The 17,500-nt window shown below is 35.3% G+C and overlaps 1 protein-coding gene across 14 annotated transcripts in view; it reads left to right on the top strand.

The window, feature by feature from the left end:
- The window catches only part of LOC129842356 (sperm-associated antigen 1-like), a 139,610-nt gene that overhangs the window by 116,850 nt on the left and 5,260 nt on the right, over window positions 1-17,500 (top strand). For 13 of the 14 annotated variants that reach the window (XR_008757556.1, XR_008757549.1, XR_008757548.1 and 10 more), the window contains one exon: window positions 15,010-15,420. Coding sequence is in view for 4 of the 14 variants with exons in the window: in XM_055910888.1 (XP_055766863.1) it covers window positions 15,010-15,420 (411 nt within the window). In the remaining 10 variants the exon portion in view is untranslated. Of the gene's footprint in view, window positions 1-15,009; window positions 15,421-16,200 lie in introns of all 14 variants that reach the window. The other variant, XM_055910889.1, reaches the window with a different exon arrangement.

Genomic DNA, 17,500 nt, shown 5'->3' with positions numbered 1-17,500 from the left:
TACACACTATACTACTGTACCCATCACTGAGGTATAATATACATTAATATATACACTATACTACTGGACCCATCACTGAGGTATAATATACTACACATTAATATACACACTATACTACTGTACCCATCACTGAGGTATAATATACATTAATATACACACTATACTACTGTACCATCACTGAGGTATACTACACATTAATATACACACTATACTACTGTACCCATCACTGAGGTATACTACACATTAATATATCCACTATACTACCATACCATCACTGAGGTATAATATACTACACATTAATATACACACTATACTACTGTACCATCACTGAGGTATGATATACTACAAATTAATATACACACTATACTACTGTACCCATCACTGAGGTATAATATACATTAATATACACACTATACTACTGGACCCATCACTGAGGTATAATATACTACACATTAATATACACACTATACTACTGTACCCATCACTGAGGTATAATATACATTAATATACACACTATACTACTGTACCATCACTGAGGTATACTACACATTAATATACACACTATACTACTGTACCCATCACTGAGGTATACTACACATTAATATATCCACTATACTACCATACCATCACTGAGGTATAATATACTACACATTAATATACACACTATACTACTGTACCATCACTGAGGTATGATATACTACAAATTAATATACACACTATACTACTGTACCCATCACTGAGGTATAATATACATTAATATACACACTATACTACTGGACCCATCACTGAGGTATAATATACTACACATTAATATATACACTATACTACTGTACCCATCACTGAGGTATAATATACATTAATATATACACTATACTACTGGACCCATCACTGAGGTATAATATACTACACATTAATATATACACTATACTACTGTACCCATCACTGAGGTATAATATACTACACATTAATATATACACTATACTACTGTACCATCACTGGAGGAGGACTGTACCCATCACTGAGGTATAATATACTACACATTAATATATACACTATACTACTGTACCCATCACTGAGGTAGAATATACTACACATTAATATACACACTATACTACTGTACCCATCACTGAGGTATACTACACATTAATATACACACTATACTACTGTACCCATCACTGAGGTATAATATACTACACATTAATATACACACTATACTACTGGACCCATCACTGGAGGAGGACTGTACCCATCACTGAGGTATAATATACTACACATTAATATATACACTATACTACTGTACCCATCACTGAGGTATAATATACTACACATTAATATACACACTATACTACTGTACCCATCACTGAGGTATACTACACATTAATATACACACTATACTACTGTACCCATCACTGAGGTATACTACACATTAATATACACACTATACTACCATACCCATCACTGAGGTATACTACACATTAATATACACACTATACTACCATACCCATCACTGAGGTATAATATACTACACATTAATATATACACTATACTACCATACCCATCACTGAGGTATACTACACATTAATATACACACTATACTACCATACCCATCACTGAGGTATAATATACTACACATTAATATACACACTATACTACCATACCCATCACTGAGGTATAATATACTACACATTAATATATGCACTATACTACCATACCCATCAATGAGGTATACTACACATTAATATACACACTATACTACCATACCCATCACTGAGGTATAATATACTACACATTAATATACACACTATACTACCATACCCTTCACTGAGGTATGATATACTACACATTAATATACACACTATACTACCATACCCATCACTGAGGTATGGTATACTACACATTAATATATACACTATACTACCATACCCATCACTGAGGCATAATATACTACACATTAATATACACACTATACTACCATACCCTTCACTGAGGTATGATATACTACACATTAATATACACACTATACTACCATACCCATCACTGAGGTATGGTATACTACACATTAATATATGCACTATACTACCATACCCATCACTGAGGTATAATATACTACACATTAATATATACACTATACTACCATACCCATCACTGAGGTATAATATACTACACATTAATATATACACTATACTACTGTACCCATCACTGAGGTATAATATACTACACATTAATATACACACTATACTACTGTACCATCACTGAGGTATAATATACTACACATTAATATACACACTATACTACCATACCCATCACTGAGGTATAATATACTACACATTAATATATACACTATACTACTGGACCCATCACTGAGGTATAATATACTACACATTAATATACACACTATACTACTGGACCCATCACTGAGGTATACTACACATTAATATATACACTATACTACTGGACCCATCACTGAGGTATAATATACTACACATTAATATATACACTATACTACCATACCATCACTGGAGGAGGACTGTACCCATCACTGAGGTAGAATATACATTAATATATACACTATACTACTGGACCCATCACTGAGGTATAATATACTACACATTAATATACACACTATACTACCATACCATCACTGAGGTATACTACACATTAATATATACACTATACTACCATACCCATCACTGAGGTATACTACACATTAATATACACACTATACTACCATACCCATCACTGAGGTATACTACACATTAATATACACACTATACTACCATACCCATCACTGAGGTATAATATACTACACATTAATATATGCACTATACTATCATACCCATCACTGAGGTATACTACACATTAATATACACACTATACTACCATACCCATCACTGAGGTATAATATACTACAAATTAATATACACACTATACTACTGTACCCATCACTGAGGTATAATATACATTAATATACACACTATACTACTGGACCCATCACTGAGGTATAATATACTACACATTAATATATACACTATACTACTGTACCCATCACTGAGGTATAATATACATTAATATATACACTATACTACTGGACCCATCACTGAGGTATAATATACTACACATTAATATATACACTATACTACTGTACCCATCACTGAGGTATAATATACTACACATTAATATATACACTATACTACTGTACCATCACTGGAGGAGGACTGTACCCATCACTGAGGTATAATATACTACACATTAATATATACACTATACTACTGTACCCATCACTGAGGTAGAATATACTACACATTAATATACACACTATACTACTGTACCCATCACTGAGGTATACTACACATTAATATACACACTATACTACTGTACCCATCACTGAGGTATAATATACTACACATTAATATACACACTATACTACTGGACCCATCACTGGAGGAGGACTGTACCCATCACTGAGGTATAATATACTACACATTAATATATACACTATACTACTGTACCCATCACTGAGGTATAATATACTACACATTAATATACACACTATACTACTGTACCCATCACTGAGGTATACTACACATTAATATACACACTATACTACCATACCCATCACTGAGGTATACTACACATTAATATACACACTATACTACCATACCCATCACTGAGGTATAATATACTACACATTAATATATGCACTATACTATCATACCCATCACTGAGGTATACTACACATTAATATACACACTATACTACCATACCCATCACTGAGGTATAATATACTACAAATTAATATACACACTATACTACTGTACCCATCACTGAGGTATAATATACATTAATATACACACTATACTACTGGACCCATCACTGAGGTATAATATACTACACATTAATATATACACTATACTACTGTACCCATCACTGAGGTATAATATACATTAATATATACACTATACTACTGGACCCATCACTGAGGTATAATATACTACACATTAATATATACACTATACTACTGTACCCATCACTGAGGTATAATATACTACACATTAATATATACACTATACTACTGTACCATCACTGGAGGAGGACTGTACCCATCACTGAGGTATAATATACTACACATTAATATATACACTATACTACTGTACCCATCACTGAGGTAGAATATACTACACATTAATATACACACTATACTACTGTACCCATCACTGAGGTATACTACACATTAATATACACACTATACTACTGTACCCATCACTGAGGTATAATATACTACACATTAATATACACACTATACTACTGGACCCATCACTGGAGGAGGACTGTACCCATCACTGAGGTATAATATACTACACATTAATATATACACTATACTACTGTACCCATCACTGAGGTATAATATACTACACATTAATATACACACTATACTACTGTACCCATCACTGAGGTATACTACACATTAATATACACACTATACTACTGTACCCATCACTGAGGTATACTACACATTAATATACACACTATACTACCATACCCATCACTGAGGTATACTACACATTAATATACACACTATACTACCATACCCATCACTGAGGTATAATATACTACACATTAATATATACACTATACTACCATACCCATCACTGAGGTATACTACACATTAATATACACACTATACTACCATACCCATCACTGAGGTATAATATACTACACATTAATATACACACTATACTACCATACCCATCACTGAGGTATAATATACTACACATTAATATATGCACTATACTACCATACCCATCAATGAGGTATACTACACATTAATATACACACTATACTACCATACCCATCACTGAGGTATAATATACTACACATTAATATACACACTATACTACCATACCCTTCACTGAGGTATGATATACTACACATTAATATACACACTATACTACCATACCCATCACTGAGGTATGGTATACTACACATTAATATATACACTATACTACCATACCCATCACTGAGGCATAATATACTACACATTAATATACACACTATACTACCATACCCTTCACTGAGGTATGATATACTACACATTAATATACACACTATACTACCATACCCATCACTGAGGTATGGTATACTACACATTAATATATGCACTATACTACCATACCCATCACTGAGGTATAATATACTACACATTAATATATACACTATACTACCATACCCATCACTGAGGTATAATATACTACACATTAATATATACACTATACTACTGTACCCATCACTGAGGTATAATATACTACACATTAATATACACACTATACTACTGTACCATCACTGAGGTATAATATACTACACATTAATATACACACTATACTACCATACCCATCACTGAGGTATAATATACTACACATTAATATATACACTATACTACTGGACCCATCACTGAGGTATAATATACTACACATTAATATACACACTATACTACTGGACCCATCACTGAGGTATACTACACATTAATATATACACTATACTACTGGACCCATCACTGAGGTATAATATACTACACATTAATATATACACTATACTACCATACCATCACTGGAGGAGGACTGTACCCATCACTGAGGTAGAATATACATTAATATATACACTATACTACTGGACCCATCACTGAGGTATAATATACTACACATTAATATACACACTATACTACCATACCATCACTGAGGTATACTACACATTAATATATACACTATACTACCATACCCATCACTGAGGTATACTACACATTAATATACACACTATACTACCATACCCATCACTGAGGTATACTACACATTAATATACACACTATACTACCATACCCATCACTGAGGTATAATATACTACACATTAATATATGCACTATACTATCATACCCATCACTGAGGTATACTACACATTAATATACACACTATACTACCATACCCATCACTGAGGTATAATATACTACACATTAATATATACACTATACTACTGTACCATCACTGAGGTATACTACACATTAATATACACACTATACTACCATACCATCACTGAGGCATAATATACTACACATTAATATACACACTATACTACCATACCCTTCACTGAGGCATAATATACTACACATTAATATACACACTATACTACCATACCCTTCACTGAGGTATGATATACTACACATTAATATACACACTATACTACCATACCCATCACTGAGGTATGGTATACTACACATTAATATATACACTATACTACCATACCATCACTGAGGTATAATATACTACACATTAATATACACACTATACTACCATACCCTTCACTGAGGTATGATATACTACACATTAATATACACACTATACTACCATACCCATCACTGAGGTATAATATACTACACATTAATATATACACTATACTACTGTACCCATCACTGAGGTATACTACACATTAATATATACACTATACTACCATACCCATCACTGAGGTATAATATACTACACATTAATATACACACTATACTACCATACCCATCACTGAGGTATAATATACTACACATTAATATATACACTATACTACTGTACCCATCACTGAGGTATAATATACATTAATATACACACTATACTACTGGACCCATCACTGAGGTATAATATACTACACATTAATATATACACTATACTACTGTACCCATCACTGAGGTATAATATACATTAATATATACACTATACTACTGTACCCATCACTGAGGTATAATATACTACACATTAATATATACACTATACTACTGTACCCATCACTGAGGTATAATATACTACACATTAATATACACACTATACTACTGTACCATCACTGAGGTATACTACACATTAATATACACACTATACTACTGGACCCCTCACTGAGGTATAATATACTACACATTAATATATACACTATACTACTGGACCCATCACTGAGGTATAATATACTACACATTAATATACACACTATACTACTGGACCCATCACTGAGGTATAATATACTACACATTAATATATACACTATACTACTGGACCCATCACTGAGGTATAATACACTACACTTTAATATATACACTATACTACTGTACCCATCACTGAGGTATAATATACTACACATTAATATACACACTATACTACTGTACCATCACTGAGGTATAATATACTACACATTAATATACACACTATACTACTGTACCCATCACTGAGGTATAATATACTACACATTAATATACACACTATACTACTGGACCCATCACTGACGTATAATATACTACACATTAATATACACACTATACTACTGGACCCATCACTGAGGTATACTACACATTAATATATACACTATACTACTGGACCCATCACTGAGGTATAATATACTACACATTAATATATACACTATACTACTGTACCATCACTGAGGTATACTACACATTAATATACACACTATACTACCATACCATCACTGAGGCATAATATACTACACATTAATATACACACTATACTACCATACCCTTCACTGAGGCATAATATACTACACATTAATATACACACTATACTACCATACCCTTCACTGAGGTATGATATACTACACATTAATATACACACTATACTACCATACCCATCACTGAGGTATGGTATACTACACATTAATATATACACTATACTACCATACCATCACTGAGGTATAATATACTACACATTAATATACACACTATACTACCATACCCTTCACTGAGGTATGATATACTACACATTAATATACACACTATACTACCATACCCATCACTGAGGTATAATATACTACACATTAATATATACACTATACTACTGTACCCATCACTGAGGTATACTACACATTAATATATACACTATACTACCATACCCATCACTGAGGTATAATATACTACACATTAATATACACACTATACTACCATACCCATCACTGAGGTATAATATACTACACATTAATATATACACTATACTACTGTACCCATCACTGAGGTATAATATACATTAATATACACACTATACTACTGGACCCATCACTGAGGTATAATATACTACACATTAATATATACACTATACTACTGTACCCATCACTGAGGTATAATATACATTAATATATACACTATACTACTGTACCCATCACTGAGGTATAATATACTACACATTAATATATACACTATACTACTGTACCCATCACTGAGGTATAATATACTACACATTAATATACACACTATACTACTGTACCATCACTGAGGTATACTACACATTAATATACACACTATACTACTGGACCCCTCACTGAGGTATAATATACTACACATTAATATATACACTATACTACTGGACCCATCACTGAGGTATAATATACTACACATTAATATACACACTATACTACTGGACCCATCACTGAGGTATAATATACTACACATTAATATATACACTATACTACTGGACCCATCACTGAGGTATAATACACTACACTTTAATATATACACTATACTACTGTACCCATCACTGAGGTATAATATACTACACATTAATATACACACTATACTACTGTACCATCACTGAGGTATAATATACTACACATTAATATACACACTATACTACTGTACCCATCACTGAGGTATAATATACTACACATTAATATACACACTATACTACTGGACCCATCACTGACGTATAATATACTACACATTAATATACACACTATACTACTGGACCCATCACTGAGGTATACTACACATTAATATATACACTATACTACTGGACCCATCACTGAGGTATAATATACTACACATTAATATATACACTATACTACCATACCATCACTGGAGGAGGACTGTACCCATCACTGAGGTAGAATATACATTAATATATACACTATACTACTGGACCCATCACTGAGGTATAATATACTACACATTAATATACACACTATACTACCATACCATCACTGAGGTATACTACACATTAATATATACACTATACTACCATACCCATCACTGAGGTATACTACACATTAATATACACACTATACTACCATACCCATCACTGAGGTATACTACACATTAATATACACACTATACTACCATACCCATCACTGAGGTATAATATACTACACATTAATATACACACTATACTACCATACCCTTCACTGAGGTATGATATACTACACATTAATATACACACTATACTACCATACCCATCACTGAGGTATGGTATACTACACATTAATATATACACTATACTACCATACCCATCACTGAGGCATAATATACTACACATTAATATACACACTATACTACCATACCCTTCACTGAGGTATGATATACTACACATTAATATACACACTATACTACCATACCCATCACTGAGGTATGGTATACTACACATTAATATATGCACTATACTACCATACCCATCACTGAGGTATAATATACTACACATTAATATATACACTATACTACCATACCCATCACTGAGGTATAATATACTACACATTAATATATACACTATACTACTGTACCCATCACTGAGGTATAATATACTACACATTAATATACACACTATACTACTGTACCATCACTGAGGTATAATATACTACACATTAATATACACACTATACTACCATACCCATCACTGAGGTATAATATACTACACATTAATATATACACTATACTACTGGACCCATCACTGAGGTATAATATACTACACATTAATATACACACTATACTACTGGACCCATCACTGAGGTATACTACACATTAATATATACACTATACTACTGGACCCATCACTGAGGTATAATATACTACACATTAATATATACACTATACTACCATACCATCACTGGAGGAGGACTGTACCCATCACTGAGGTAGAATATACATTAATATATACACTATACTACTGGACCCATCACTGAGGTATAATATACTACACATTAATATACACACTATACTACCATACCATCACTGAGGTATACTACACATTAATATATACACTATACTACCATACCCATCACTGAGGTATACTACACATTAATATACACACTATACTACCATACCCATCACTGAGGTATACTACACATTAATATACACACTATACTACCATACCCATCACTGAGGTATAATATACTACACATTAATATATGCACTATACTATCATACCCATCACTGAGGTATACTACACATTAATATACACACTATACTACCATACCCATCACTGAGGTATAATATACTACACATTAATATATACACTATACTACTGTACCCATCACTGAGGTATAATATACTACACATTAATATACACACTATACTACTGTACCATCACTGAGGCATAATATACTACACATTAATATACACACTATACTACCATACCCTTCACTGAGGCATAATATACTACACATTAATATACACACTATACTACCATACCCTTCACTGAGGTATGATATACTACACATTAATATACACACTATACTACCATACCCATCACTGAGGTATGGTATACTACACATTAATATATACACTATACTACCATACCATCACTGAGGTATAATATACTACACATTAATATACACACTATACTACCATACCCTTCACTGAGGTATGATATACTACACATTAATATACACACTATACTACCATACCCATCACTGAGGTATAATATACTACACATTAATATATACACTATACTACTGTACCCATCACTGAGGTATACTACACATTAATATATACACTATACTACCATACCCATCACTGAGGTATAATATACTACACATTAATATACACACTATACTACCATACCCATCACTGAGGTATAATATACTACACATTAATATATACACTATACTACTGTACCCATCACTGAGGTATAATATACATTAATATACACACTATACTACTGGACCCATCACTGAGGTATAATATACTACACATTAATATATACACTATACTACTGTACCCATCACTGAGGTATAATATACATTAATATATACACTATACTACTGTACCCATCACTGAGGTATAATATACTACACATTAATATATACACTATACTACTGTACCCATCACTGAGGTATAATATACTACACATTAATATACACACTATACTACTGTACCATCACTGAGGTATACTACACATTAATATACACACTATACTACTGGACCCATCACTGAGGTATAATATACTACACATTAATATATACACTATACTACTGGACCCATCACTGAGGTATAATATACTACACATTAATATACACACTATACTACTGGACCCATCACTGAGGTATAATATACTACACATTAATATATACACTATACTACTGGACCCATCACTGAGGTATAATATACTACACATTAATATATACACTATACTACTGTACCCATCACTGAGGTATAATATACTACACATTAATATACACACTATACTACTGTACCATCACTGAGGTATAATATACTACACATTAATATACACACTATACTACTGTACCCATCACTGAGGTATAATATACTACACATTAATATACACACTATACTACTGGACCCATCACTGACGTATAATATACTACACATTAATATACACACTATACTACTGGACCCATCACTGAGGTATACTACACATTAATATATACACTATACTACTGGACCCATCACTGAGGTATAATATACTACACATTAATATATACACTATACTACCATACCATCACTGGAGGAGGACTGTACCCATCACTGAGGTAGAATATACATTAATATATACACTATACTACTGGACCCATCACTGAGGTATAATATACTACACATTAATATACACACTATACTACCATACCATCACTGAGGTATACTACACATTAATATATACACTATACTACCATACCCATCACTGAGGTATACTACACATTAATATACACACTATACTACCATACCCATCACTGAGGTATACTACACATTAATATACACACTATACTACCATACCATCACTGAGGTATAATATACTACACATTAATATACACACTATACTACCATACCCATCACTGAGGTATAATATACTACACATTAATATACACACTATACTACCATACCCATCACTGAGGTATACTACACATTAATATACACACTATACTACCATACCCATCACTGAGGTATAATATACTACACATTAATATACACACTATACTACCATACCCTTCACTGAGGTATGATATACTACACATTAATATACACACTATACTACCATACCCATCACTGAGGTATGGTATACTACACATTAATATATACACTATACTACCATACCATCACTGAGGCATAATATACTACACATTAATATACACACTATACTACCATACCCTTCACTGAGGTATGATATACTACACATTAATATACACACTATACTACCATACCCATCACTGAGGTATGGTATACTACACATTAATATATACACTATACTACCATACCCATCACTGAGGTATAATATACTACACATTAATATACACACTATACTACCATACCCTTCACTGAGGTATGATATACTACACATTAATATACACACTATACTACCATACCCATCACTGAGGTATGGTATACTACACATTAATATATGCACTATACTACCATACCCATCACTGAGGTATAATATACTACACATTAATATATACACAATACTACCATACCCATCACTGAGGTATAATATACTACACATTAATATATACACTATACTACTGTACCCATCACTGAGGTATAATATACTACACATTAATATACACACTATACTACCATACCATCACTGAGGTATGGTATACTACACATTAATATACACACTATACTACCATACCCATCACTGAGGTATACTACACATTAATATACACACTATACTACCATACCCATCACTTAGGTATAATATACTGCACATTAATATACACACTATACTACCATACCATCACTGAGGTATAATATACTACACATTAATATATACACTATACTACTGTACCCATCACGGAGGTATAATATACTACACATTAATATACACACTATACTACCATACCCATCATTGAGGTATACTACACATTAATATACACACTATACTACTGTACCCATCACTGAGGTATACTACACATTAATATACACACTATACTACCATACCCATCACTGAGGTATACTACACATTAATATACACACTATACTACCATACCCATCACTTAGGTATAATATACTACACATTAATATACACACTATACTACCATACCATCACTGAGGTATACTACACATTAATATATACACTATACTAAGGACACAGCTAATGTAATAATGGGGAGGACACAGCTAATGTAATAATGGGTAGGACACAGCTAATGTAATAATGGGTAGGACACAGCTAATGTAATAATGGGTAGGACACAGCTAATGTAATAATGGGGAGGACACAGCTAATGTAATAATGGGTAGGACACAGCTAATGTAATAATGGGGTAGGACACAGCTAATGTAATAATGGGTAGGACACAGCTAATGTAATAATGGGTAGGACACAGCTAATGTAATAATGGGGAGGACACAGCTAATGTAATAATGGGGAGGACACAGCTAATGTAATAATGGGTAAGGACACAGCTAATGTAATAATGGGTAAGGACACAGCTAATGTAATAATGGGGAGGACACAGCTAATGTAATAATGGGTAAGGACACAGCTAATGTAATAATGGGTAAGGACACAGCTAATGTAATAATGGGTAAGGACACAGCTAATGTAATAATGGGTAGGACACAGCTAATGTAATAATGGGTAAGGACACAGCTAATGTAATAATGGGTAGGACACAGCTAATGTAATAATGGGTAAGGACACAGCTAATGTAATAATGGGTAGGACACAGCTAATGTAATAATGGGGAGGACACAGCTAATGTAATAATGGGTAGGACACAGCTAATGTAATAATGGGTAGGACACAGCTCATGTAATAATGGGTAAGGACACAGCTAATGTAATAATGGGTAGGACACAGCTAATGTAATAATGGGTAAGGACACAGCTAATGTAATAATGGGGTAGGACACAGCTAATGTAATAATGGGTAGGACACAGCTAATGTAATAATGGGGAGGACACAGCTAATGTAATAATGGGTAAGGACACAGCTAATGTAATAATGGGTAGGACACAGCTAATGTAATAATGGGGAGGACACAGCTAATGTAATAATGGGGAGGACACAGCTAATGTAATAATGGGTAAGGACACAGCTAATGTAATAATGGGTAGGACACAGCTAATGTAATTATGGGTAGGACACAGCTAATGTAATAATGGGTAAGGACACAGCTAATGTAATAATGGGTAAGGACACAGCTAATGTAATAATGGATAAGGACACAGCTAATGTAATAATGGGTAGGACACAGCTAATGTAATAATGGGGAGGACACAGCTAATGTAATAATGGGGAGGACACAGCTAATGTAATAATGGGTAAGGACACAGCTAATGTAATAATGGGGAGGACACAGCTAATGTAATAATGGGTAAGGACACAGCTAATGTAATAATGGGTAGGACACAGCTAATGTAATAATGGGTAAGGACACAGCTAATGTAATAATGGGGAGGACACAGCTAATGTAATAATGGGTAAGGACACAGCTAATGTAATAATGGGTAAGGACACAGCTAATGTAATAATGGGGAGGACACAGCTAATGTAATAATGGGTAAGGACACAGCTAATGTAATAATGGGTAAGGACACAGCTAATGTAATAATGGGTAGGACACAGCTAATGTAATAATGGGTAAGGACACAGCTAATGTAATAATGGGGAGGACACAGCTAATGTAATAATGGGTAAGGACACAGCTAATGTAATAATGGGTAAGGACACAGCTAATGTAATAATGGGGAGGACACAGCTAATGTAACAAAGCGGTGTCTAGATGGTCACAAGCTGTCTATTTGTCCTCCGTCAGGTTGAGGGGACTGAGGACGAAGACGGGCAGGCTGCTGAGCCAGACAGGACGAAAGCAGCAGAATCAGAGACAACATCCACGTCAACCCCAGGTCCACCAGAGAACCACTGTGGAGGAGGAGGACGAGGAGGAAGAGGAGGAGAGGAGGCAATAACCATCAACCTCCAGCCCTCAAACGCCTATGAGTTCAACCAGTCCCTGAACGCAGCGCGGGCCCAGTCCAACCTCCCAGCCTGTGCTGAGCTGCTGAGCTGTGTCCCCCCTGAGACTCTGCCCGTCTACCTCAGTAATCAGCTGGACGGACACACAGTCAGCTTCATTATGCAGGCCCTGGAAACACAGCTCCTACAGGAGGACCCTAACCTAGTCTACCAGCACCTCAACCATCTACATACTGCTGACAGGTTCTCGGTATGATTTAGAAGCTTCACCTTGGCCGACCATTCAAAACAAACCACAATGCACCAGCATCTCACTGCACTTCAAAACAAACCACAATGCACCAGCATCTCACTGCACTTCAAAACAAACCACAATGCACCAGCATCTCACTGCACTTCAAAACAAACCACAATGCACCAGCATCTCACTGCACTTCAAAACAACCCACAATGCACCAACGTCGCGCTGCACTTGCCTTTTAAATGTCTTCTATGCAAATGAATGTCTTTTATAAGTCAAGTGCAGTGAGATGCTGGTGCATTGTGGGTTGTTTGAAGTGCAGTGAGATGCTGGTGCATTGTGGGTTGTTTGAATCCTGGAATGAATTTATTTTTCATTGTTGTGATGCCGTGTTAACCTGTGTATTAACAGGTAGTCATGACGCCGTGTTAACCCGTGTCTCTGTGTATTAACAGGTAGTCATGATGCCGTGTTAACCCGTGTCTCTGTGTATTAACAGGTAGTCATGACGCCATGTTAACCCGTGTCTCTGTGTATTAACAGGTAGTCGTGACGCCATGTTAACCCGTGTCTCTGTGTATTAACAGGTAGTCGTGACGCCGTGTTAACCTGTGTATTAACAGGTAGTCGTGACGCCGTGTCTCTGTGTATTAACAGGTAGTCATGACGCCATGTTAACCCGTGTCTCTGTGTATTAACAGGTAGTCGTGACGCCATGTTAACCTGTGTCTCTGTGTATTAACAGGTAGTCGTGACGCCGTGTTAACCCGTGTCTCTGTGTATTAACAGGTAGTCGTGATGCCGTGTTAACCTGTGTCTCTGTGTATTAACAGGTAGTCATGACGCCGTGTCTCTGTGTATTAACAGGTAGTCGTGACGCCGTGTTAACCTGTGTCTCTGTGTATTAACAGGTAGTCGGGACGCCGTGTTAACCTGTGTCTCTGTGTATTAACAGGTAGTCGTGATGCCGTGTTAACCTGTGTCTCTGTGTATTAACAGGTAGTTGTGATGCCGTGTTAACCCGTGTCTCTGTGTATTAACAGGTAGTCATGACGCCGTGTTAACCTGTGTCTCTGTGTATTAACAGGTAGTCGTGACGCCATGTTAACCCGTGTCTCTGTGTATTAACAGGTAGTCGTGACGCCGTGTTAACCTGTGTATTAACAGGTAGTCGTGACGCCGTGTTAACCTGTGTATTAACAGGTAGTCGTGACGCCGTGTTAACCTGTGTCTCTGTGTATTAACAGGTAGTCGTGACGCCGTGTTAACCTGTGTCTCTGTGTATTAACAGGTAGTCGTGACGCCGTGTTAACCCGTGTCTCTGTGTATTAACAGGTAGTCGTGACGCCATGTTAACCCGTGTCTCTGTGTATTAACAGGTAGTCGTGACGCCATGTTAACCTGTGTATTAACAGGTAGTCGTGACGCCGTGTTAACCTGTGTCTCTGTGTATTAACAGGTAGTCGTGACGCCGTGTTAACCTGTGTCTCTGTGTATTAACAGGTAGTCATGACGCCGTGTCTCTGTGTATTAACAGGTAGTCGTGACGCCGTGTTAACCTGTGTCTCTGTGTATTAACAGGTAGTCGTGACGCCATGTTAACCTGTGTCTCTGTGTATTAACAGGTAGTCGGGACGCCGTGTTAACCTGTGTCTCTGTGTATTAACAGGTAGTCATGACGCCGTGTTAACCTGTGTCTCTGTGTATTAACAGGTAGTCGTGACGCCGTGTTAACCCGTGTCTCTGTGTATTAACAGGTAGTCATGACGCCCTGTCAACCTGTGTATTAACAGGTAGTCATGACGCCCTGTTAACCTGTGTATTAACAGGTAGTCGTGACGCCGTGTTAACCCGTGTCTCTGTGTATTAACAGGTAGTCGTGATGCCGTGTTAACCTGTGTCTCTGTGTATTAACAGGTAGTCGTGACGCCGTGTTAACCTGTGTCTCTGTGTATTAACAGGTAGTCGGGACGCCGTGTTAACCTGTGTCTCTGTGTATTAACAGGTAGTCATGACGCCCTGTTAACCTGTGTCTCTGTGTATTAACAGGTAGTCGGGACGCCGTGTTAACCTGTGTATTAACAGGTAG

The sequence above is a fragment of the Salvelinus fontinalis genome, unplaced genomic scaffold, assembly GCF_029448725.1.
Source record: "Salvelinus fontinalis isolate EN_2023a unplaced genomic scaffold, ASM2944872v1 scaffold_0035, whole genome shotgun sequence".
NCBI lineage: Eukaryota > Metazoa > Chordata > Actinopteri > Salmoniformes > Salmonidae > Salvelinus > Salvelinus fontinalis.
This window is presented reverse-complemented; position numbering and strand designations above follow the sequence as displayed.